Source organism: Pristiophorus japonicus, chromosome 9, assembly GCF_044704955.1.
Source record: "Pristiophorus japonicus isolate sPriJap1 chromosome 9, sPriJap1.hap1, whole genome shotgun sequence".
Taxonomy (NCBI): domain Eukaryota; kingdom Metazoa; phylum Chordata; class Chondrichthyes; family Pristiophoridae; genus Pristiophorus; species Pristiophorus japonicus.
Window position 1 is genome coordinate 205281824 of NC_091985.1, and position 27561 is coordinate 205309384.

Consider the following 27561-nt stretch of genomic DNA (forward strand, 5'->3'; position numbering starts at 1 on the left):
CCATCTTCTTGCCCACTCACTTAGCCCATCTATATCCCTTTGAGGTTTCTTTGCATTTTGCATCATCCTCACAATTACATTCCCACCTAGCTTTGTATCATCAGCAAACTTGGATATCATCCAAATCATTGATATAGATTGTGAATAGCTGGGGCCCAAGCCCTGATCCCTACGGTACCACTCCACTAGTTACAGCCTGCCAACCTGAAAATTACCCGTTTATTCTTACTCTGTTTTCTGTCCATTAACCAATCCTCAATCCATGCTCATGTCCACTGTAAATGACACAAGGTCAGCCCGCTGGATGGAACCTCGGGCGCCCTGAGCTTGATCTCCGGTGTCTCCAGTCCCGACTGCCCCCTTACATCAGTCTCCCCTCACTTTTATATCCTGCAGTGATCCACCTCTGGCACCTGACTCTTCTTTGTCTTCTCTGCTGGGTTTTGGCAGGAAGCTGGGAAAAGACAGCTGGAACTTCTCTAATCTGTGATTTACAAGGACACTTTCCCTGGTTCCCAGCAGTTACTTTTCTTCAGCAATTTTCTGATTATCCCTAAACTCCCCTGCCTGCTGTTAGTTATTTCTTATAGTTTCATAATTATAGGTATAAACATCACACATTATAATCTAACCTATTCTATTACTCACTCTGGTTTAAGCTTATATTGTCCTGTACTATTTTATGATTTTATAACCAATCCTCAATCCATGCGAGTATAGTACCCCCAATCTTATGAGCTCTAATTTTGTTTAATTATCTCTTGTCGAATGCCTTCTGAAAATCCAAATACACCATATCCACTAGTTCCCCCCTTATCTATTCTGCTAGTTACCACCTCAAAAAATGCTAACAGATTTGTCAAACATGATTTCAGTTTTATAAATCCGTATTGACTCTGCCCAATCCTGTTATTATTTTTAATAGTGCCCTGTTACCACATCGTTATAACAGATTCTAGCATTTTCCTTACTACTGATGTCAGACTAACTGGTCTGTGATTCCTTGTTTTCTCTCTCCCTCCTTTCTTAAATAGTGGGGTTATATTTGGTACCTTCCAATCCGCACGAAGGGAGAGAGAGCGAATGAGTGAGACAAAGATTGACACGGAAGGGAGAGAGAGCTGGACAGAGTGAGATCAAACAGACAGCAAAGTAAGTGAGACAGAGTGAGACTTAAATCCAAAAGGGGGAGTGGGAGATACAGAATGAGGCAGAGAAAGAAAGGAAAGGAAGAGAAGGTATTGGCTGGGATGGCAAGGGAGAAGAGAATGGGGCAAAAAGAAGAGAGAGGGGCGAAAGAGGCGGAGAGAGGTAGACTGAGAGCATAGCAGAAAGAGGAACAGAGAAGCAGAGAAGAGAAAGGTGGAAAGAGTGAGAGACAGTGAGTCAGAGAGAAATGAGAGAGGTAGAGATCTTATTGAATGGCGGAGCAGGCTCAAGGGGCCAAATGGCCTACTCCTGCTCCTATTTCTTATGTTCTTAATAGAGCAAATGTGAATTAGAGAGAGAGAGAACAAGCTGGGGGGAGAGAGAGAAATTGAGAAAGAAACAGGTGAAGATATGAGTGCTTCTTCGGCAGCCCCTCCCAAACCCTCGACCTCTACCATCTAGAAGGACAAGGGCAGCAAGCACATGGGAACACCACCACCAGCACGTTCCCCTCCAAGTCACACACCATCCTGATATGTAAGAATATCACCGTTCCTTCGTCGCTGGGTCAAAATCCTGGCACTCCCTCCCTCATCATCATCATCATCATAGGCAGTCCCTCGAATCGAGGATGACTTGCTTCCACGTCAAAAAGTTCACAGGTGTTTCAATGAAGGACCTAAAATTCCAGGTCCCGTACTACATGTTGAAGAGTGGAAGATGCCTGTGCGTGGATTTTTTTTAACGTGTGGTGACCGTTGCACACCAGCCACCACAAGGGCTTGACAGAGCTAGGTCTTGGTCCAGTGGCAAGGATTAACCAAAACGACTGGAGACCAGCTCTGCTGCACGGACCTAATGCGCACGTATGTCGCAGTGTGGATGGCCTGTACTGCCCCTGGGCCCTCGCCTCTTCTGGGCCCCAAACTCACGCCTCTCCTGGGCCACGGTCATGTCCCTCTACAATCTCTCGCCGCTCCTTCGCCCTGACCTCGCCGCTCCATCACACGGACTGCAGCGGTTCAAGAAGGTGGCTCACGACCATCTTCTCAAGGGCAATTAGAGATGGGTAATAAATGCTGGCCTTGCCAGCGGACCCCACATCCCATGAACAAATTTTTTTTAAAGTCACCTTCTCTTTTCAAGAGGAAGAGACCCAGCCTTTTCATTCTTTCCTAATAGGCATAACCTCGCATTTCTGGTATCATAATTGTAAATCTAATTTCCACCCTCGCCAATGCCTCTATCCTTTTTATAATATGGAGATCACAATTGTACACAGTACTCCAAATGTGGTCTAAACGAGGTTTGATACAAGTTCAGCATAACTTAGCTACTTTTCAATTCAATCCCCCTGGAAATAAACCCGAGTGCTTGGTTTGCTCTTTTTAACGGCCTTATTAACCTACGTCGCTACCTTTGGTGATTTTTGCATTTGTATTCTGAGATCACTTTGCTCTTCTGCCCCATTTAGATTCTGGTTTTCCAACGAATATGTGACCTCCTTATTTCTGTTACCAAAATGCAATATCTCACATTTATCAGTGTTGAAATTCATTATATGCCAATTCTGCAAGTATATTAATGTAATAAGACATGTAGTACAGCAGGGATTAGATACAGAGTAAAGCTCCCTCCACATTGACCCTTCAAACACTCCCAGGGCATATACAACATGGGTTAGTGACAGAGTAATGCTCCCTCTGTACTGTCCCATCAAACATTCCCAGGTCATATATAGCACGGGCAAGGCACAGAGTTAAGTTCCCTCAACATAGAGAGAGTAAAGCTCCCTCTATACTCCCCATCAAACACGCCCAGGCCAACTACAGCCTGGTTTAGATACAGAATAAATCTCCTTCTCTACCATCCCAGGGCAGTTTCCAGTGGGCTTCCACAGGGCTCAGTACTTGTCCCTTGCTTTTTGTGATATATATATAATCAATGATTTGGACTTGAATATAGGAGGTATGATTAAGAAGTTTGCAGATGATACAAAAATTGGCCCTGTGCTTGATAATGAAGAAGCGGTAGACTGCAGGAAGATATCAATGGACTGGTCAGGTGGGCAGAACAGTGCCAAATGGAACTCAATCCGGAGAAGTGTGAGGTGATGCATTTGGGGAGGGCTAACAAGGAAATGGAATACACAATAAATGGTAGGACACTGAGAAGTGTAGAGGGACAAAGGGGGGTGGTTAAGAAGGCATACGGGATACTTGCCTTTATTAGCCGAGGCACAGAATAGAAGAGTAGGGAGATTATGCTTGAACTGTATAAAAAACTACTCAGGCCACAGTTAGAGTACTGCGTGCAGTTCTGGTCACCACAGTACAGGGAAGATGTGACTGCCCCAGAGAGGGTAGAGGAAATTTATGAGGATGGTGCCTGGACTGGAGAATTTTAGCTATGAGGAAAGATTGGATAGGCTGGGGTTGTTTTCTTTGGAACAGAGGAGGCTTAGGAGACCTAATTGAGGTGTATAAAATTATGAGGGGCCTAGATAGAGCAGATAGGAAGGACCTATTTCCCTCAGCAGAGGGTTGAATAACCAATGGACATAGCTTTCAAGTAAGTGGTAGGAGGTTTAGAGGGGATTTGAGGAGAAATATTTTCACCAAGGGTGGTGGGGGTCTGAAACTCACTGCCTGAAAGGGTGGTAGAGGCAGAAACCCTCATAGCATTTAAAAAGTACTTGGATATGCACCTGAAGTGCCGTAAGCTACAAGGCTATGATCCAAGAGCTGGAAAGTGGGATCAGGCTGGAACGCTCTTTGTCAGCAAGCACGGACATGATGGGCTGAATGGCCTCCTTCTGTGCTGTAAATTTCTATGATTCTCTGATTGCAAGGCTAGGAGAGGCACTCTTGAAGGTATGGGGAGCTCGGACTTGTCTGTGGGAGTAACAGACGGCAAGAGAACTCAAATAATCCCGAGCAATGCGGTGTTAGTCGTGGCTCAGTGGTAGTCTCTGAGTCAGTAGGTTGTGGGTTCAAGTCCACTCCCAGAGCATGGAGCATAAAATCTAGGCCGACATTCCAATGCAGTGCAGAGGGAGCGCTGCACTGTGAGGGGTGCCGTCTTTCACATGAGGCCCCATAAGAGCATAAGAAATAGGAGCAGGAGTAGGCCATTTGGCCCCTCGAATCTGCTCCATCATTCAATAAGATCATGGCTGATCTGATCTGATCTTGCCTTCAACTCCACTTCCCTGCCCACTCCTCATAACCCTCGACTCCCAAAAATCTGTCTATCTCCACCTTAAATATATTTAATGACCCAGCTTCCACAGCTCTCTGGGGCAGAGAATTCCAAAGGTTCATGTTCCTCTGAGAGAAGAAATTACTCCTCATCTCTATTTTAAATAGGCGACCCCCTATTCTGAAACTATGACCCCTAGTTTTAGATTCCTCCACAGGGGGGGGGAGCATCCTCTCTGCATCTACCCTGTCAAGCCTCCTCAGAATCTTATACGTTTCAATAAGATCACCTCTCATTCTTCTAAACTCCAATGAATATAGGCCCAACCTGCTCAACCTTTCTTCATAAGACAACTCTTTTATCTCAGGAATCAACCTCGTGAACCTTCTCTGAACTGCCCCCAATGCAAGTATATCACTCCTTAAATAAGGAGACCAAAACTGTACGCAGTACTCCAGGTGTGGTCTCACCAACAGTGTAGTTGTAGCAGGATTTCCCTACTTTTATACTCCATCCCCCTTGCAATAAAGGTCAACATTCCATTTGCCTTTTTAATTACGCTGTACCTGCATGCTAACTTTTTGTGCATCATGCACAAGTACCGTAGATCCCTCTGTGTTGCAGCATTTTCTAATCTCTCCTCATTTAAATAATAATTTGCTTTTTTATTTTTCCTACCAAAGTGGATGACCTCACATTTTCCCACATTATACTCCTGCCAAACTTTTGCCCACTCACTGAGCTGATCTATATCCCTTTATTTGCATCTTCCTCACAACTTGCTTTCCCACTTATCTTTGTATCATCAGCAAGTTTAGCTACATTCACTCGATCCCTTCATCTAAGTCATTAATATAGATTGTAAATAGTTGAGGCCCCAGCACTGATCCCTGTGGCACCCCACTAGTTACAGTTTGCCAGCCTGAAAATGACCCATTTATCCCTACGCTCTGTTTTCTGTGTGTTAGCCAATCCTCTATCCATACTAATATATTACCCCCAATCCCGTGAGCTCTTATCTTGTGCAGTAACCTTTTATGTGGCACCTTATCGAGTGCCTTCTGGAAATCCAAATACATGACATCTACTGGTTCCCCTTTATCCACCCTGTTCGTTACATCCTCAAAGAACGCCATCAAATTTGTCAAACATGATTTCCCTTTCATAAAACCATGCTGACTCTGCTTGACTGCATAATGATTTTCTAAATAATGGACTCCAGCATTTTCCCAATGACATGTTAGTCTAACTGGTCTGCAGTTTCCCGCTTTCTGTCTCCCTCCATTCTTAAATAGGGGAATTACATCTGCTGGGACCTCTCCAGAATCCAGGGATTTTTGGTAGATTACAACCAATGTGGCCACCATCTCTGCAGCCACTTCTTTTAAGATCCTAGGATGCAGGCTATTAGGTCCAGGGGACTTGTCCATCTTTCATCCCATTAGTTTGCCTAGTACCTTTTCTCCCTAGCAATAGTGATTGTTTTAAGTTCTCCCCTCCCAATAGCCCCTTGATTATCAATTATTGAGATGCTTTCAGTGTCTTCTGCAGTGAAGACCGATACAAAATATTTATTCAAATTCTCTGCCATTTCCTTGTTTCCCATTATTAATTCCCCAGTCTCATCTTCTAAAAGGACCAACTTAGCTACTCGCTTCCTTTTTATATACCTGTAGAAGCTCTTACTGTCTGTTTTTATATTTCTTGCTAGTTTACTCTCAATCTATTCCCTTTTTTTCCGTCGTCCTTTACTATTTTCTAAAAAGTTTCCAATCTTCTGGCCTTTCATTAATCTTCGCAACATTGTATGCCTTTGTTTTCAATTTGATACCACCCATTACTTCTTAGTTAGCCACGGATGGTTCATCCTTCTTAGAGTCTTTCTTTCTCATTGGAATATATCTTTGCTGAGTTATGAAATATCTCTTTAAATGTCTGCTGCTCCTTATCTACTGTCTTACCCTTCCTTTGTAATTGCCTTTATTTTTCAGGGCACTATTTTGAGACCCAAGTTTCTCACCCTCAAACCGAATTTGGAATTCTACCATACTATGATCACTCTTCCCAAGAGGATCCTTTACTATGAGATCATGAATTAATCCCAGTCTCATTACACATTACCAATTCTAAAATAGTCTGCTCCCTGGTTGGTTCCATAGCGCATTGTTCTTAGAAAACATCCCGAATACACTCTATGAACTCTTCCTCAAGGCCACCTAATCTTTATATTGATATATCCAATCAATATAAAGATTTAAATCGTCAATGCTTATTGCAGTACCTTTCTTATAAGCCTCCATTATTTCTTGATATATATGCTGTCCTGCAGTGTAGCTATTGATAGGGAGCCCATAGACTACTCCCACCAGTGACTTTGTTCCCTTATTATTTCTTATCTCCACCCAAACTGACCGACATCTTGATCTTCTGAGAATCAGAACCATCTGACCTCTCAAGTGGGCGTAAAAGATTCCATGACGTTATTTCAAAGAAATCTCTCTGGTGTCCAAGCTAACATTTATCCCTCAACCAACATCACTAAAACAGAGGCCGTGAAAGGCACTTTATAAATACAAAGGAGAAAAGGAACAGTCGATAACAGGACATCAATTAGTCTCCTCGTGGAGAAATCAAGGAATCGACTCACTGTATGTAGGAAACAAAGCTGATTTATTTGATCGTTGTTTGACAGAAAAGATTTACAAGAATGATTCCAGGGATGAGGGACTTCAGTTACATGGATAGACTGGTGAAGCTGGGGTTGTTCTTCTTAGAACAGAGAAGGTTGAGAAGAGATTTGATAGAGGTGCTCTGAAATCATGAGGGGTCTGGACAGAGTAGAGAGAAAATATTCCCATTGGCGGAAGGATTGAGAACCAGAGGACACAGATTCAAGGTGATTAGCAAAAGAACCAAAGGCGACATGAGAAAAAACTTTGTTTTAAGCAGCGAGTGGTTAGGATCTGGAATGCACCGCCTGTAAGGCTGGTGGAGGCAGATTCAATCGTGGCTTTCAAAAAGGGAATTGGATAAGTACCTGAAATAAAACAATTGCAGGGCTACAGCGAAAGGGCGGGGAGTGGGACTTGCAGAGAGCCGGCACGGGCTCGATGGTCCGAAAGGCCTTCTTCTGTGCTGTAACCATTCTATGATTCTATGATATCTAGAAAATTAAACTCCAGCCCAGTTATAGGGATTAATTACACCAGCAGCAACAAACTCCAACTGTCCGAGTGAACATGGTTCAGTCCTGGATGTGATTAACTGCAACAATAAAAGCAGAGTCCAACCCCTGCAGTCACTTGTGAACTCGCTGATGTGACTGAAGGTTGGATAAACGAGTGAAGCCCTTCCCACACTCGTAGCAGATGAATGGCCTCTCCCCAGTGTGAATGCGTTGGTGTGTCAGCAGGTTGGATGAAAGAGTGAAGCCCTTCCCACACTCGGAGCAGATGAACGGCCTCTCCCCAGTGTGAGTGCGTTGGTGTTTCATCAGTTAATTTCTGCTTTTATAGCTCTTTTCACAGTCAGAACATTTAAACGGTCTCTTACTGGTGTGAACAAGTTGGTGTTCAGTGAGGTGGGATGAACGAGTGAATGCCTTCCCACACACAGAACAGGTAAAAGGTCTCTCCCCGGTATGAATACGCTGGTGAGCATGAAGCTCGAATGAATTAGTGAATCCCTTTCCACACACAGAGCAGATGAACGGCCTCTCTCCTGTGTGAGCTCGCTGGTGACTCAGATGATGAGATGATTTAGCAAACCGTTTCCCACATACGGGACAGACGAACGGTCTCTCCCCAGTGTGAACACGCTTGTGTTCAATGAGGTGTGAAGATGCAGCGAATTTCTTCCCACACACGGGACAGGTAAACGGCCTCTCCCCTGTGTGAACATGCTGGTGTCTCACCAAGCTGGATGAACAAGTGAATCCTTTCTCACACACGGAGCAGGTGAACGATCTCTCCCCAGTGTGAATTCGCTGGTGTGCCAGCAGGCTGGATGAATAAGTGAAGCCCTTCCCACACACAGTGCAGGTGAACGGCCTCTCCCCAGTGTGAACTCGCTGGTGTTCAGTGAGGTGGGATGAACGAGTGAATCCCTTCCCACACGCGGGGCAGGTGAACGGCCTCTCCCTGGTGTGACTGCGTCGATGAGTTTCCAGCGCAGAGGGGCAATTGAATCCCTTCCCACAGTCTCCACATTTCCACGGATTCTCCATGGTGCAGGTGTCCTTGTATCTCTCCAGGTTTGACGATCAGTTGAAGCCTCGTCCACACACAGAACACGTGTATGGTTTCTCCCCGCTGTGAATAGTGCGATGTTTTTTCAGGCTGTGTAACTGGTTGAAGCTCTTTCCACAATCAGTGCACTAGAACACTCTCACTCGGGTGTGTGTGTCTCAGTGCTTTTCCAGTCACACTGATGTTTGAAATCTTTTCCCACAGACAGAGCAGACAAACGTTTCTCCTTTCACATTCAAAGGCCGATGATATTCAAGTGAATCGAGTGACTCTGTCAGATCTTGATACAATTGGTTCGATTTTCCTGTCTGTAAATCCTCCTCTTCTAATATCCTGTAAAAGGTGTTTACGAAAGTCAGCACTGGAAGTGCAGGATAGAAATTGAGGACAGACAATTCTACTTTTTATGGAACATTCTTTCCTCTCTTGTTCCCCAAAGCTGTAAATTCCCATCCCACACACTCTCCCTCCACCCTGTGCTGAAATCCAAACTCATCGCACCACCTCCATCATTTCTTTCTTCCATCTGCAGTTTTCTCACTCCCTCTTCTCTGGTTGGGTTCAGTTCTACATCCCGTCTGTGCAGACTGAGAATAAATTAGGAAATGATTTTCTCTCGAGGTCACTGGGACCCTAAAGCACCGCCCACCCTCTGTTCCTGTACCAAGATGGCCGCGCAAGCACGCTGATCATGTCTAATAATTCGGCTAGTTACCCCGAGCAGTCGGGTCCATCATCGCGAGTCAAACATGTGTCCTGCCGGCTCATATTAGGTGCCTGGGGCCTACACCAGGTGTTTATGAAGCTGCCCAGCCCACCCAGGGGTCTAATTCCTCCGCTGAGCCCACAAGCTCCTACTGACTCGCGGAATGTCTCTTCCACCTCCACCACTGGCATTGCGCCTGCTCAGAGCACAGCCCGGTCCCGTGTCTGGGCTCCTGGTGTCATTGATAGAGCGCTTTACCCCTGCGCGGGTAGATTCTGGTTACAGAAGTAAACGTTGCAACATTTGGTAGTGAAAGGGATTCATTCAGGACAGACAGCAGGGATTATTGCAGGAAATAACACAGAGAAAGGAAATACAGTGGATGTTGTGTAGATGGATTGTCAAAAGGTGTTTGATAAGGTGCCGGACAGGAGGCTTGTTGATCAAATTAAGGCTCATGGTATTAAAGGGAGTGGGGCCGCGTGGAGAGGAAGTTGGGTAAAGGGCAGAAAACAGAGAGTAGTGGTTAATGGATGTTCTTCAGACTGGAGGGATGTAAACAGTGGTGTCCCCCAGGGTTAGTGTTGGGATCATTGCTCTTAATATAGAGACAGGATCTGGGCTAGGGAATAAGCACATAAGAATTAGAAGCAGGAGTAGGCCATTTGGCCCCTCGAGCCTGCTCCACCATTCAATAAGATCATATTGATTCATCAATTGATCCACCGCTACGAAAAACAATAAGAATAAAACCGGACGGACCACCCGGCATCGACCTCCGCACCGGCTACGGACCCGACAACGGCCCACCCAGCCCAGTCTTTCTCACCAACATCTGGGGACTTGTGCCAAAATTGGAAGAGATGGCCCAGACTAGTCAAGCAACAGCCTGACATAGTCATACTCACAGAATCATATCTTTCAGCCAATGTCCCAGACTCCTCCATCACCTCCCTGGATATGTCCTGTCCCACCGGTGGCGGTACAGTAGTATACAGTCGGGAGAGTGTGGCCCTGGGAGTCCTCAACACCGACTCCGGACCCCATGAAGTCTCCTGGCTTCAGGTCAAGCATGGACAAGGAAACCTCCTGCTGATGACCACCCACCGCCCTCCCTCAGCTGATGAATCAGTGCTCCTCCATGTTGAACACCACTAGGAAGAAGCACTGCGAGTAGCAAGGTGCACAGAATGTACTCTGGGTGGGGGACTTCAATGTCCATCAAGACTGGCTCGGTAGCACCACTACTGACTGAGCTGGCCGAGTGCTGAAGGACAGCTGCCAGACTGTGCCTGCAGCAGATGATGAAAGAATCAACACGAGTGGAAAAAAAGACTTGCGCCCATCCCTTTGGAAAGGGCACAAGAGCCGGAGCAACGGTAAGCCTACAAAGGGCGTGAGTCAGCCGAGCAGACAGCCGAAACAGCACCAAGTGACCTGGGAGGATAAGAAGTAAAAAGATTCAAAATGTGATGTCGCAGAAAAGCAGGGAAGTGATTGGTTGGTCAGTTTTTCTCTCTTTTCTTCGGCATTGGTTTAAATTAAGAGCTGGGATTAAAAATCTAAACTTTCAAAATGTGAAAAATTAATTAAATACATTAGAGATGGCAGGGCAGGCGATGTGTTACTGCTGCTGCATGTGGGAGCTGGTTGACCCCATTGAGGTCCACGGCGACCACATCTGCAGTAAGTGTTGGCTGCTCGAGGAACTTCGGCTCCACGTTGATGAGCTGGATTCCGAGCTGCAGACACTGCGACACATCAGGGAGGGGGAGAGTTACCTGGACCCTGTGTTCCAGGAAGCAGTCCCACCCCTTAGATTAATTAATTTAAATTTGGTCCGTGGTTAGGGACAGGATGGTGTGGCTACAAGCGAGGCAGCTGTGGGGACCCAGGAGATAGTGATGGAGGTGCCTCAGTCCTTGCAATTGTCCAACGGTACGAGATTCTTGCTCCCTGTTTGGACGAGGGCAGGGACTGCAGGGAGGATGAGCAAACTGACCACAGTGCCGTGGTACAGGAGGCCATTCAAGTAGGGGGAGTAAAAAGAAATGTTGTAGTGATCGGAAACAGTAGTTTCGGAGATAGATACTGTTCTCTGCAGCCGAGTGCGTGAGTCCCGAAGGCTGTGATGCCTGCGCAGTGCCAAGGTTCAGGACATCTCCTCTGGGCTGAAGAGGGATTGGAATGGGAGGGGGAAGATCCAGTTGTCGTGGTCCACGTAGGTACCAATGACATAGGTAGAACAAAGAAAGGGGTTCTGCTGAAGGATTTTGAGCAGCTAGGGGCTAAATTAAAAAGCAGAACCACAAAGGCAATATTCTCTGGATTACTACCTGAGCCACGAGCAAATATATTTTGGTGAGAAGGAAAGACTTTAAGCGACGAGAGAACTATCCGCGGTTAATGAAGGAAGTAAAGGATGGGATCAAATTGAAAACAATGGCATACAAAGTGACCAAGGTTAGTGGGAGGCCAGAGCATTGGCAAATGTTTTTAAAAACAGCAAATGATGACTAAAGAAATAATAAAGAGAGGGAAGATAGCGCGTGAGGAACTTAAAGCAATCACTAAAGAAAAAGTGCTCAGTAAAATAATGGGATGAAAGGTGGAAAAGCCCCCTGGATCTGATGGCTTGCAACCTCGGGTCTTAGTAAAGCTCCCTCTACACTGTCCCATCAAATACTCCCAGGGCCGGCATAGCACAAGTTGGATACCTCTATACTGGCCCATCAAACAATGCCAGAGCAGGTACAGCACAGGTTAGGTACAAAGTAAAAATCCCTCTACACTTCCCTAACAAACACTCCCAGGGGAGGTACAGCACAGGTTAGATACAGAGTAAAGCTTGTTCTACACCGGCCAACAAACACTCCAAGGGCAGGTAAAGCATGGGTTAGGCAGAGGGTAAAGCTTCCTCTATTCTCCCCGATCAAACAATGCCAGGGCAGGTACAGCACGGGTTCGATGCAGAACAAATCTCCCTCTAAACTGCCCCATCAAACATTCCTCGGGCAGGTACAGTCCGGATTCGATATAGCAGAAAGCTCCCACTACACTGTCCCATCAAACACAACGAGGGCAGGTAGAGTACAGGTTAGATACAGAGGAAAGCTTACCCTACACCAACCCATCAAAGCTCACAGGGCAGGTAGAGTACGGGATAGATACAAAGGAAAGCTCCCTCTGCAGTGTCCCATCAATCACTCACAAGGCAGGTACAATGTTGATTTCTGAGTTCTTTTCCTTCAATCTGGTTCAGTGAAATCACTGAGGCGAATACCGTTGTGCTTTAAACAAAGCAGTCTTTATTTCTTACCGGCTGAGACTTATCAGACAGAAGGAGTACTCTCTTGATAGAGCGTACACACTTCCTACGGACAAGTGAAGTTACATTGTAAAGGGACGACGGTTATACATTTTCGGTAAAAGATAACAAGATAGGGCTAGAGTGACATCCTAGTCCAGCCTATCCCTTTTGATCCCTCTTTCCCTTTGTCCACTCATAAGCCGACCTAAGTATGGTCTGATTTTAAACAAAGACCTTCTGTTAATGTTTCAGGTTAATAACATGATTTAATAAGACCTTGAGGTTTTTCTGCAAGCTGTGGGTTTTGTTTCGATATGTGTTAGTGTTGTAACATTTCGCAGTCTCGAGTCTGAGATGTCATGGCTATTCCTCCATGAATTCTTTGTTAGCTTATACTGTCCCTATACAATTCCCACGTTCTCAACTTCAATGTCTCGATACATTTTTAAACATTCACAGTTGCAGTCCAGATTGGTTGTGATAACAAATCGATGTTCCACCGATTCTTCCTGGTAACCCATTTTAACCGGTTCTGACACCGGGAATGTAGATACTTGTTCCAGGAATCCTGACAGTTCCTGTGTTTCAGTGAAGGTGGGGAGTTTAAGCTTTGATTGTACAGAAGACATGAAGGCTCCCGTATCTATCAAGAAGGGTTGCCACTCATTCCGAATTTTTAACAATATCATCGGTTTGTCATCCGGGGAGGGTCCCTGCACAATCAAGTTGCGTAGTCAATAAGAATCGGGGGACGGTTGGCCAAAGGGGTTGTTCTGGGAGAAGTTAGTGTAAGATCCCCGTCCTCTTCCCCCCTTGCCCCCCGCCTCTTCCTTTTTCGTGCTGACGGGAGGGACAATTTCTATTCCAATGTCCTTCTTGCCCACAAATAAAGCATCCATCTCGTCTTCCCATACCAGGCCGGGGACAGTAGGGCGGTCCTTAATTAGCAGGGCCCGGGCCATTTGGGTGTTTGATATAACCGTATCCCTGTTTATCCACCCAACCCTGCACGCAATACTGCGGTTCCATCTGGTATCACCTTGGGTCGGGTTTTGGGTCCTTCCACCCGAGGCGGCTCTTCCTTTCTAGTCATGTATTCAGTCTTGATCTGGGTTGGGGGCGTACCTCCCCCCTCTCCTTTCTTTTCCTGCCAATAATATTTAACCGCCCTTTCCATCTGCGCTTTACTGATATCTGCCCAATTCATATTATTTGTCCGGATAGCGTGAGCAATAGAATTGGGCAGGCACTGAAGTAGGATAGCGCAGAATTGAGGAGAATCCTCTCCTGCCCTGAAGGCATTATCTCCTGATTGACTTCCGTATATTTCAATAAATCTTTCCATGAATTCATCGGCAGTTTCTTCTCGTTTGGGTTTAGTTTCTAATACTGCGGCCATACTGATGGGCTTCTGAAGGGTCGTGGTGAGAGCATTAAAGATAGCGTTTAGGCGATCCTGGACATCGTTAGGGTGAGTAACCAACAATGCATCATGAGTAGCACGTCCTAGGTGAGTTAGAAATCGGGCATGCTCAGTTGGGCTCAGGGTTTGCTTTACCAGGGCCCACAGGTCCCTTGATTCTGCATTATATCCATGCATGTCGAGGTCACTCCGTGAAATCGGAGGTCAGGGTTAAGTTGGGTTTGTGGATCCCTTTCAGCTTATTTATCTTAGCCTTTTAACTCTTCAATTTGTTTTGTTTGAGTATCTATTTCTTTATTGTATCAGGCAAGTATTATTACATAAGCTAGTTCTGTTTTTATTTTTATTCTGACTATCGCACCATTCCTCTGTTAGGTGAGTCTTTTTTCTATTAAGAAATCCAAATTGATAATGTTCAGTATGAAACGGCTGTCAATGGAAAGGGTTAACTCCTTTACAGGTTTGTAAGAAGACCTGATGTCATTACGTGACTTCACGTAACCATCTGAAAAAAAAATCTTTTCATCAGGAAAGGCAGCATTTGATTAAACGCCAATATTTTTTAACTTCTTATTCAAGTACTTGCCAAAGATATTTTTTTTAATTGATTTAAAACGAGACCACAAATTTTTAATAGCTATTTATTTACTGAAATTCAATTTGGTCATCAGCCTCGGTCAATGCAAAGCCAACCATTTTAACTAAGTAGTCTATCGATACATTTCTCAGAGGTCCCAGTGGAACTCTGAATACATTTCTCGTGCGTGCACTCTTTCTTTAAGACGTCTACGGTTTTTAATATGTCTTCCTTCTGTCAATGAAAGCCCTAATTTAATGGAGTTTTTCTGCCAACTCGACAGGAGTGATTTTTTTTTAGACTGCAGTGGAATTTTTCTCATAATTTAAAATCTCAGAACACATTTTTTTTTCCAGCACCTATTTAGTACGTTACATCTTTTTTTTCCGTCTTTTCCATAACTAGAGGGAAGTCTGGCACGTTCATCTACACTCACTGATTCCTGCTATTGTTGTTGATGTACAAAATTTTAAATAAATGACACTGCCCTCCAAACAGCACTTAATTACAATTGTTGACATTTACACGTAGGCTGTGGACTGCTTTTCGTTATCTCAATTGTTCCAGCCTCAAGGTCGTGTTATTTAATATAATATTTTTTTTTGAATCCTTTTGAATCCATCTCAGTATTTTCTGTGCCTTCTCTGAATATCTCAAAATCCCGATTCAAACTTTGTAATTCAATAAGGTTCACACTCTTAAACTTCCCACATACAGGACAACACTACGAAGGGTTAAAAAAATCTTTTATTCTGTTTGAAAAAGTGGGTGGAGCTAAAACAAACCACAACTCCCCGGCTTTTTTTTTTCCACAGTAAAAATCACACAAGCATTTCTCATTTAAAACAGATGTTCACAAGAGTCTCTCTTCTTTCCTATTAATTTTTGGATCCATGACCTTTCAGGGAATTCGTAGTTTTATCTAAATTACCCATCCTGTGTCGCCGCACGTTGGATCAGGGTCCTAATTAGTCCTGATTGTCTCCACGTCGCCCCGTGGTGGTTTCAGTTATCTTACCCAGAGCCTAGGCGGACCAAGTGATATACAAGATCGACGCCGTACCTGGCGCAAGTACAATTTAAAATTTACACAGTCCCGCGGCTTAATTTAACGTAATTCCCTAACCTCCGCGTTTCCCTACGTGGTTCGCGCGATTCTCTCTCTCTCCGCGTTGCCGCGCGGTTTTACTTGGGCCTCGAACCCACACAGACACTGGGCCTCGAACCTAGGCAGGTTACCTATTCTAACTTATCTTTCCGAGTCGCCGCTTGGTTTGCGTCACCGCGCAATTTCCCTATCTCTATCCCTATTCTAAGTTTGAAAGGTATTCATCAGATTGTCCTGGATCTCGTTCAGACACTACCTGAGAACCAGCAAGTGGCTAAACTTTCCTCAGACTTTTGAAACCGGGGGAAACTGGAGCAGTATTGAAAATATACTTACTCCAGTGGCCACTTTCCCCTCGTCTCGTCCAAAGCTAGTCTGGCTCTTAATTCGCAAGTTTTCAGCAGTCGTCCGTTGAGATCCCACTTCTGACACCAAATGTTGATTTCTGCGTTCTTTTCCTTCAATCTGGTTCAGTGACATCACTGAGTCGAATACCGATTGTGCTTCAAACAAAGCAGTCTTTATTTCTTACCGGCCGAGACTTATCAGACAGAAGGAGTACTCTCTTGATAGAGCGTACACGCTTCCTACGGACAAGTGAAGTTACATTGTAAAGGGACGACGGTTATACATTTTCGGCAAAAGATAACAAGATAGGGCTAGAGTGACATCCTAGTTCAGCCTATCCCTTTTGATCCCTCTTTCCCTTTGTCCACTCATAAGCCGACCTAAGTATGGTCTGATTTTAAACAAAGACCTTCTGTTAATGTTTCAGGTTAATAACATGATTTAATAAGACCTTGAGGTTTTTCTGCAAGCTGTGGGTTTTGTTTCAATATGTGTTAGTATTGTAACATTTTGCAGTCTCGAGTCTGAGATTTTCATGGCTATTCCTCCATTAATTCTTTGTTAGCTTATACTGTCCATATATAATTCCCACGTTCTCAACTTCTCGACTTTAATGTCTGTATACATTTAATATCCAGTTCACTTCACTGTCTTTATTGCTTATACATTTTCACATATCCACACAGCACGGGTTATGCAGAGAGTAAAGTTCTCTCTACACTGTCCCATCAAACATTGCCAGGGCAGGTACAGCATGGGTTAGATACAGAGTAATACTCCCTCTACACTGTCCCATCAAACATTGCCAGGGCAGGTATAGCAAGTATTAGATACAGAACAAATCTCCCTCTACACTGTCCCATCCATCACTCCAAGGGTGTGAATGTTTAAAAATGTATAGAGACATTGAAGTTGAGAACGTGGGAATTCTATAGGGACAGTATAAGCTAACAAACAATTCATGGAGGAATAGCCATGACTTCTCAGACTCGAGACTGGAAATGTTATAACACTAACACATATTGAAACAAAACCCACAGCTTGCAGAAAAACCTCAAGGTCTTATTAAATCATGTTATTAACCTGAAACATTGACAGAAGGTCTTTGTTTAAAATCGGACCATGCTTGGGTCGGCTTATGAGTGGACAAAGGGAAGGAGGGATCAAAAGAGATGGGCTGAGCTGGGATGTCACTCTGGCCCTATCTTGTTATCTTTTGCCGAAAATGTATAACCATCGTCCCTTTACAATGTAACGTCACTTTGTCCGTAGGAAGTGAGTGCGTTCGAACAGACTTGCATTCCTTCTGTCTGATAAAGTCCCCGATCGGGATTTGCTTTTTAAATAAAAGCTTGCTTTGTTTAAAGCACAAACGGTATTCGTTTCAGTAATTTTGCTGAACCAGATTGAGATAAAAGAATCCAGGAATCAACAAGGGCAGGTATGGAACATAAGAAATAGGAGCAGAGTAGACCATTTTGGCCCCTCGAGCCTGCTCCGCCATTCAATAAGATCATGGCTGATCAGATTCAGGCCTTAACTCCACTTCCCTGCCCGCTCCCCATAATCCTTGACTCCCTTATCTTTCAAAAATCTGTCTATCCCCACCTTAAATACATTCAATGACCCAGCCCCCACAGCTCTCTGAGGTATTGAATTCCAAAGATTCACAACCCTCAGAGAAGAAACACCTCCTGATTTCCCTTTTAAATGAGTGACCCCTTATTCTGAAACTATGCCCCCTAGTGTTAGATTCCCTCACGTGGGGAAACATCCTCTCTGTATCTACCCTGTCAAGCCCCCTCAGAATCTTATACGTTTCAATAAGATCACCTCTAAGTCTTCTAAACTCCAATGTGTACAGGCCCAACCTGCTCAACCTCTCTCATTATGACAACCCCTTCATCTCAGCAATGAACTTCGTGAACCTTCTCTGAACTGCCTCCAGTGCAAGTATATCCTTCCTGAAATAAGGAGACTAAAACTGTACGCAGTACTCCAGTTGTGGTCTCACCAACACCATGTACAGTTGGAGCAGGACTTCCCTACTTTTATACTCCATCCCCCTTGCAATAAAGGCCAACATTCCATTTGCCTTCATAATTAATTGCAGTAACTGCATGCTAAATGTTTGTGTTTCATGTACAAGGACCCCCAGATCCCTCTGTATCACCGCATTTTGTAATCTCTCACAATTTAAATAATAATTTGCTTTTTTATTACTCCTACTAACATGGATACCCTCACATTTTCCCACATTATACTCCATCTGCCAAAGCTTTGCCCACTCACTTAGCCTATCTATATTTGTTTGTAAATTCTTTGCGTCCTCCTCACAACTTGCTAGGTTAGCACAGGTTAGATATACAGTAAACCTCCCTCTACATTATCCCATCAAACACTCCCAGTGCAGGTACAACACGGGTTAGGTGCAGAGTAAAGCTCCCTCTGCACTGTCCCAAAAACACTCCCGGGGCAGGTACAGCACGGGTTAAATACAAAGCAAAGCTCCTTCTACACTGTCCCATCAAACACTCACAGGACAGATATAGCATGGATTGGATACAGCGTAAAGTTCCCTCCACACTGTCCCATCAAATATTTCCAAGGCGGGTACAGCAAACATTAGATACAGCATAAAGCCCAATTTACACAGTCCCGTCAAACACTCCCAAGGCAGGTAACAGCACGGATTAGATACAGAGTAAACCTCCATTTACACTGTCCCATCAAACAATGCCAGGGCAGGCACAGCACAGATTAGATACTGAGTTTCCCATGTGGTGGCTGGCGTGCAACGGCCACCACACGTTAAAAAAAGCCACGCACAGGCATCTTCCACCCTTCAGGATGTAGTTCAGGATCTGGAATATTAGGTCCTTCATTGAAACACCTGTGAACTCATCCTTATTTGGCGTGGAAGCAAGTCATCCTCGTTTGCAGATGACACTAAGCTGGGTGGCAGTGTGAGCTGTGAGGAGGATGCCAAGAGGCTGCAGGGTGACTTGGACAGGTTAGGTGAGTGGGTAAATGCATGGCAGATGCAGTATAATGTAGATAAATGTGAGGTTATCCACTTTGGTGGCAAAAACAGGAAGGTAGAATATTATCTGAATGGTGACAGATTAGGAAAAGGGGAGGTGCAATGAGACCTGGGTGTCATGGTACATCAGTCATTGAAAGTTGGCATGCAGGTACAGCATGCGGTGAAGAAGGTAAATGGCATGTTGGTCTTCATAGCGAGAGGATTTGAGTATAGGAGCAGGGAAGTCTTACTGCAGTTGTACAGGGCCTTGGTGAGGCAATACCTTGAATATTGTGCACAGTTTTGGTCTCCTAATCTGAGGAAGGACATTCTTGCTATTGAGGGAGTGCAGCGAAGGTTCACCAGACTGATTCCCGGGATGGCAGGACTGACATATGAAGAAAGACTGGATCGACTAGGCTTATATTCACTGGAATTTAGAAGAATGAGAGGGGATCTCACAGAAAAATATAACATTCTGACGGGATTGGACAGGTTAGACGCAGGAAGAATGTTCCTAATGTTGGGGAAGTCCAGAACCAGGGGTCACAGCCTAAGGATAAGGGGTCAGCTATTTAGGACCGAGATGAGGAGAAACTTCTTCACTCAGAGAATTGTAAACCTGTTAAATTCTCCATCACAAAACGTTGTTGAGGCCAGTTCATTAGTTATATTCAAAAGGGAGTTAGATGTGACCCTTTTAGCTAAAGGGATCAAGGAGTATGGAGAGAAAACAGGAATGGGGCACTGAAGTTGCATGATCAGCCATGATCATATTGAATGGTGGTGCAGGCATGAAGGGCCGAATGGCCTACTCCTGCTCCTATTTTCTATGTTTCAAGGTACTGCTAATGATGATGATGAGATACAGAGTAAACCTCTCTCTATACTGTCCCATCAGATACAACTCGGGCAGGTAGAGTACAGGTTAGATTCAGAGGAAAGCTTCCCCTACAGCGACCCATCAAAGCTCACAGGGCAGGTAGAGCACGGGTTAGATACAGAGCAAAGCTCCCTCTACACTGTCCCAACAAACAATTCCAGGTCAGGTACAGCACGGGTTCGGTAAAGAGCGAAGCTCCCTTTGTACTGTCCCATCAAGCACTCCCAGGGCAGGGACAGCACGAATTAGATACACAGTAAATCTGTGTCAGAGGAAACTGTACCCCAGTGAGAGTCAGTGCCAGAGGAAACTGTACCCCAGTGAGAGTCAGTGCCAGAGGAAACTGTACCCCAGTGAGAGTCAGTGCCAGAGGAAACTGTACCCCAGTGAGAGTCAGTGCCAGAGGAAACTGTACCCCAGTGAGAGTCAGTGCCAAAGGAAACTGTATCCCAGTGAGAGTCAGTGCCAGAGAAAAATGTACCCGTGAGTGTCAGTACCAGAGGAAACAAGCAGCAGAGCTTGGTGTCCAGCCGTCTTGGATCCCCTTGCCATTGGACCAAGACCTTGCTCTGCCAAGCCCTTGTGGTAGCCGGTGTGCAATGGCCACCTCACGTTAAAATAATTCATGCTGTTAGCAATACAAAACAATCCTCTTCCTCTGCAGTTATCAGTCTATTGCAATTCCCCATACCTGCAGTTTTGTTATTTTACAATTTAAAATATCTTCAGTTATCAGCAACAAATTGCATTTATATCGAGCCTTAAACATAGTAAAATGTCCCAAGGCACTTCACAGGACCGTTAGCAAACAGAATTTGATACCCAGTCACGTAAGGAAATACTACAACAGGATTAAAAGCTTGTTCAAAAGGATAGGTATTAAGGAGCATTTTGAAGGTGGAGAGATTTAGGGAGGGAATTCCAGAGCTTATGGCCTCGGCAGCTGAAGGTATGGCCACCAATATTGGAGGGATGAAAATTGGGGCTGCTCAAGAGGCCAGAATTGGAGGAATGCAAATATCTCTGAGGGTTGCAGGGCTGGAGGAGGTTACAGCAATCGGGAGGGGCAAGGTCCTGGACGGATTTCAAAACAAGGTTGAGCATTTTGAAATCGATGGAGCAGGAGCCAATGTAGTTCAGTGAGCACAGGGGTGATGGGTGAATGGAAATTGGTACAAGTTGGGATGAGAGGGCTGAGGACAGATTGAGTCGAATAGGCCTATATTCTCTGGAGTTTAGAAGAATGGAAGGTGATATCATTGAAACATAGAATTGACAAGGGCTGGATAGTCTAGGGCTAGTGGTCCTAGTATTAGGATAAGAGATCGGCCATTTAAGACTGAGATAAGATATTTCTTCACTTAAGAGTTGTGAATCTTTGAAATTCTGTATTGAATAGAGATCTTACTGAATGGCGGAGCAGACGGGAGGGGCCGTATGGCCTACGCCTGCTGCTACTTCTTGTGTTCTTGAGTAAGGATACGGGCAGGAGTGTTTTTGATAAGCGTAAGCTTGCGGAAAGTGCGAGGTGTGAGGCCGATCAGGAGAGCATTGGAAATAGTCCAATGTAGCGGTAACAGAGGCATGGATGAGGGTTTGAGCAGATGAGCTGAGGAAGTGGCAGAGACCGGCGATGTTATGGAGCTGGAAGTAAACGTACTTGGTGATTGAGGGAATATGGGTTCGGAAGCTCATCTCAGGGTCAAGTACGACGCCAATTAATAAATTGCAACTCTCCATATCTGTGTTTCAGTATATTAGAATACTACATACCTCGAGTGATCAATGCTTCAATAGTAGTACTTATCAATATATTTTCTGTTAATTCCAAATGTTCATGAATGAATAACTGATTCTGTCAGTAATAGGCCGTGCTGGTATTTCAGATTGGTTTGTGCATCGTGATCAATGAATTGACTATGATGCTTCCAGTTCAATCTTTCCAATGGCTTTCTCACCAGATGGGAAATATTTGAACATTGAGATCTGATGGTGTCGGTGTGAGTTCAGCCCCACCGAATGTACAGAGACGGGTCCATCTGCTGGGCTCTGCCTCAAACTGGAGTCACCTCTTAGATCAAAGCCCTTTACTCTAAAACACACACAAGATTCACTGTGACTGTGTGTTTAGAGACAGAAAGTGATCTCACTTCAAATCCCATTGCACGGCCTCATGCTGGATAATTGTGCTCGGTGGTCAGTCTCTCCCAGTCTCATTTCCTGCCTTACCTTGTAACCTGTGTGTACTGTCTACAGGACCGGTGTGTATCTGAGTAAATGGCACTTTCTCTTACCTTTCTCCCCAGTCAATCTATTGAAGCGCATTCAATCGGAAGGGGCTCACTGGTTGGTGCTCTCACAATCCTGTGCTGGTTCACCTGCTGTTGTTCCTCAGTCCATAATCCCTGTTTCCTTCCAGCTGTGGAACTTTCTCAATCACTCCGCCATTCACCGGGAGATCTAATTATGAAAGGGCAGAAAATTAGAAGAATATTAATGTTGTGAAGTGGAATGTAGTGTAAAGTGTTTTTCCAATGTTTCAGAAAAGTCTATGTCCAGTATTTCTGTTTGATTTTATCCTATTCCTCAAGATTCCTGTCCCGCCCGTCTGGACTTACAGAAAATCACCAGAATTCTCCCCGGATTACACACTAACTGATCTCACTGGGCCCATCCTCCCCGGGTTACACGCTGTCTGATCTTACTGGGCCCCCGGGTTACACACTGTCTGATCTCACTGGGCCCCGGGTTACACACTGTCTGATCTTACTGGGCCCCCAGGTTACACACTGTCTGATCTCACTGGGCCCCCGGGTTACACACTGTCTGATCTCACTGGGCCCCCTGGGTTACAGACTGTCTGATCTCACCGGGCCTCCGGATTACACACTGTCTGATCTCACTGGGCCCCCGGGATACACAATGTCTGATCTCACTGGGCCCCCGGGTTACACACTGTCTGATCTCACTGGGCCCCCGGGTTACACACTGTCTAATCTCACTGGGCCCCCGGGTTACACACTGTCTGATCTCACTGGGCCCCGGGTTACACACTGTCTGATCTCACTGGGCCCCCGGGTTACACACTGTCTGATCTCACCGGGCCCCCGGGTTACACACTGTCTGATCTCACTGGGCCCCCGGGTTACACACTGTCTGATCTCACCGGGCCCCCGGGTTACACTGTCTAATCTCACTGGGCCCCCGGGTTACACACTGTCTGATCTCACCGGGCCCCCGGGTTACACAGTGTCTGATCTCACTGGGCCCCCGGGTTACACACTGTCTGATCTCACTGGGCCCCCGGGTTACACACTGTCTGATCTCACTGGGCCCCCGGGTTACACACTGTCTGATCTCACTGGGCCCCGGGTTACACACTGTCTGATCTCACCGGGCCCCCGGGTTACACAGTGTCTGATCTCACTGGGCCCCCGGGTTACACACTGTCTGATCTCACTGGGCCCCCGGGTTACACACTGTCTGATCTCACTGGGCCCCCGGGTTACACACTGTCTGATCTCACTGGGCCCCCGGGTTACACACTGTCTGATCTCACTGGGCCCCCGGGTTACACACTATCTGATCTCACTGGAAGTTTCAGTCTATCTCCCGCATGTCCCCAAACCGAGCTCCAGGGCTGTGTGTTCAGTTCGATGTTTTCCCTCACAGACTCACCGCACCCTCCCGGCCCTGCGCTCTGCCCCGGCCCCAGCCGCCCACCATCAGTCCGGTTCCCTGCTGCCCCCGGTTCCCCACATTGTCCAACCGCTGGTTACAGCAAACTGCCCGGCATCCGGGGACTGATGGAGAGTGGCACCGAGCACAGAGCGCGTTCTGCATAAATTAATGACCTTCAGAGAATTCCCGGTCGTTTATTGGCTGCACGAAGCAGATTGCCAGCCACTCTCACCAATAGGAGTCGGCAGCGCCGCAGAGCCCCGCCCACTGTGATGAAGGCGCGCTGGGCAGCTCGGGGGTCACGTAGTTCCTGATTTCAAAAATTGCGGCCGTTTAACCGTTACCTAGAGACGTCACAGGTGGCGTCGTTGCTGTGGGGCGGGACCGCTCGCCGTGCGCCTGCGCCGGATACAAAACATACATTTAACACCGAGCCACAGAAGAAGAAATTGCGGCAGATGACCAAAAGCTGGGTCAAAGAGGTAGGTTTTAAGGAGGGTCTGAAAGTAGGAAAGAGGCGGAGAGGTTTAGGGAGGGAGTTCCAGAACTCGGGGCCCAGGCAGCTGAAGGGTCGGACACCGATGGTGGAGCGATTATAATCAGGGATGGTCCAAAGGGCAGAATTTGAGGAGTGCAGACATCTTGTGGGCTGCAACAGATTCCAGAGATCGGGAGGGGCGAGGCCCTGGAGTGATTTGTAAAAAGTGACTTGTGATTATTAACAGCAACAACTTTTAACAGTGATTCTTGTTTATTTTGTTTATTTGTACATGGGACGTGCTGGCAACGGAAGAATGACCATAATCTGATAGAATGTTACATTAAGTTTGAAAGTGATTTTGTTAAATCAGAAACTGGGGTCTTAAATTTAAACAAAGCAAACTTTTTAGGTATGAGGGGTGAGTTGGCTAAGATAGATTCGGAAACTACATTAAAAGGTATCAAGATAGATAAGCAATGGCTTGCTTTAAAGAATTAATACATAATTTACAATAATTACATTCCTTTTAAGGCACAAGACTCCCACAGGAAAGGTGGTCCAACCGTGACTAAGAAGTGAAGTTAAAGATAGTTTTAGATCAAAGGAAGAAGTTTATAATGTTGCCAAAAAGAGCAGTAAGCCTGGGGATTGGGAGCATTTTAGAATTCAGCAAAGGAGGACCAAGAAACTGATCAAGAAAGGGGAAATAGAAAATGAGAGTAAACTAGCGAGAGACATAAACACAGACTGAATCCTTTTGTAGGTATGTTAAAAAGGAAAAATTAGCAAAAGTAAACGTGAGTCCCCTACAGGCTGAGAAATTATAATGCGGAACAAGGAAATGGCAAAGAAATTAAACAAATACTTTCGGTGGAAAATTGTGGTTGTAAGCTTCTTTTGGGTGACCGCATCTGACCAGAATTTAAAAAAAAATTGCCTGGTGGTCTCAGAGGAACATAGGATTGCGGTCGGAGTCCGAGTTTCGTAGTATTTGTATCCTAGGATCACGTGGACCCGGACCACCAATGGACATCTAGTATTCTCATTGATAATAATGGGAGCTCTGGTTGTATGAGCTCCCATTGCTTTCAACAACAACAACTTTATTTATATACCGCTTTTAACATAGTAAAATGTCCCAAGGCACTTCAGTGTTATAAGACAAAGCAAATAAATTTGACACCTAGCCACAAAAGAAGAAATTACAGCAGATGACCAAAATCTGGTCAAAGAGTAGCTTTAAGGGGCATCTTAAAGGGGGAAAGAAATGTCCAGAGGCAGAGAGGCTTAGGGAGGGAGTTCCAGAGCTTAGGGCCCAGGCAGCTGAAGGCATAGCCACCGATGTTGAACAGTTCTAATCAGGAATGCTCAAGAGGGCCAATTTTGAGGAACGCAGACATCACGTGGCATTTTGAGGCTGAAAGAGATTACAGATTAGAGATTGGAAGGGGTGAGGCCATGGAGGGATTTGTAAACAAGGATGAGAATTTTGAAATCGAGGCATTGCTTAACTGGGAGCCAATGTAGGTCAGCGAGCACGGGGGGTGATGGGTGATTGGGACTTGGTGCAAGTTAGGACATGGGCTGCCGAGTTTTGGATGACCTCAAATTTACATAAGAACGTAAGAAATAGGAGCAAATGTATGGCCATGAGGCCCCTCGAGCCTGCTCCGCCATTTAATACGATCATGGCTGATCTGATCATGGACTCTGGTTTAATTCCCTGCCCGCTCCCCATAACCCCTTATTCCCTTCTCGGTTAAGAAACTGTCTATCTCTGTTTTAAATTTATTCAATGTCCCAGCTTTCACAGCTCTCTGAGGCAGTGAATTCCACAGATTTACAACCCTCAGAGGAAATTTCTCCTCATCTCTGTTTTAAGTGGGTGGCCCTTTATTCTAAGATTATGCCCCCTAGTTCTAGTCTCCCCTATCAGTGGAAACATCCTCTCTGCATCCATCTTGTCAAGCCCCCTCATAATCTTATAGGTTTCGATAAGATCACCTTTCAATCTTCTGACTTCCAATGAGTCGAGGCTCAACCTACTCATCCTTTCCTCATAAGTCAACCCCCTCATCTCCGGAATCAACCTCGTGAATCTTCTCTGAACAGCCTCCAAAGCAAGTATGTCCTTTCATAAATAAGGAAACCAAAACTATATGCAGTATTCCAGGTGTGGCCTCACCAATACCCTGTAGAACTATAGCAAGACTTCTCTACTTTTATACTCCATCCCCTTTGCAATAAAGGCCAAGATTCCATTGGCCTTCCTGATTACTTGCTGTACCTGCATACTAACCTTTTGTGTTTCATGCACAAGTACCCCCAGGTCCTGCTGTACTGCAGCACTTTGCAATTTTTCTCCATTTATAAAATAACTTGCTCTTTTTGATTTTTTTTCTGTCAAAGTGCATGACTTCACAATTTCCAACATTATACTCCATCTGCCAAATTTTTGCCCACTTACTTAGCCTGTCTATGTCCTTTTGCAGATTTTTTGTGTCCTCTTCACACATTGCTTTTCCTCCCATCTTTGTATCATCAGCAAACTTGGCTACGTTACACTTGGTCCTTTTTTCCAAGTTGTTATTATAGATTATAAATAGTTGGGGTCCCAGCACTGATCCCTGCGGCACGCCACTGGTTACTGATTGCCAACCAGAGCATGAACTATTTATCCCAACTCTCTGTTTTCTGTTAGTTAGCCATGCTAATATATTACCCCAACCCTGTGAACTTTTATCTTATGCAGTAATGTTTTATGTGGCACCTTGTCAAATGCCTTCTGGAAGTCCAAATACATCACATCCACTGGTTCCCCTTAATCCAACCTTCTCGTTACATCCTCAAAGAATTCTAGCAAATTTGTCAAACATTACTTCCCCTTCATATATGCAAATATGTTTGATTAATGTGAAAATATAAATTGTGTTCACCGCCCCACCAGTGCCTCTTTGTCTGCCTCTCTCTCCTCCTAAACTGAGGGACATTTAACAGTGATCTATCCATCCCATCCTCATCACCCAGAAATGGCTATCCGAGTGAGCGGCAGAGAGACGGGCATAATTAGTGGGTAAAATGATGGCATCAATTATTAAGGATGTCATAGCAGTGCATTTGGAAAGAGGTGACATGATAGGTCCAAGTCAGCATGGATTTGTGAAAGGGAAATCATGCTTGACAAATCTTCTGGAATTTTTTGAGGATGTTTCCAGTAGAGTGGATAAGGGAGAACCAGTTGATGTGGTATATTTGGACTTTCAGAAGGCGTTCGACAAGGTCCCACACAAGAGATTGATGTGCAAAGTTAAAGCACATGGGATTGGGGGTAGTGTACTGACATGGATTGAGAACTGGTTGTCAGACAGGAAGCAAAGAGTAGGAGTAAATGGGTACTTTTCAGAATGGCAGGCAGTGACTAG

General features: G+C 45.2%; 1 protein-coding gene across 3 annotated transcripts in view; it reads right to left on the reverse strand.

The window, feature by feature from the left end:
* Positions 1-22432, reverse strand: part of LOC139273510 (zinc finger protein 383-like) — an 80075-nt gene extending 57643 nt beyond the window's left edge. For 2 of the 3 annotated variants that reach the window (XR_011595168.1, XR_011595166.1), the window contains exon 1: positions 22272-22432. Coding sequence is in view for 1 of the 3 variants with exons in the window: in XM_070890420.1 (XP_070746521.1) it covers positions 7847-8575 (729 nt within the window). In the remaining 2 variants the exon portion in view is untranslated. Of the gene's footprint in view, positions 1-7003; positions 8931-22271 lie in introns of those variants that run through there. The other variant, XM_070890420.1, reaches the window with a different exon arrangement.
* Between the last annotated feature and the right edge of the window lie 5129 nt (positions 22433-27561).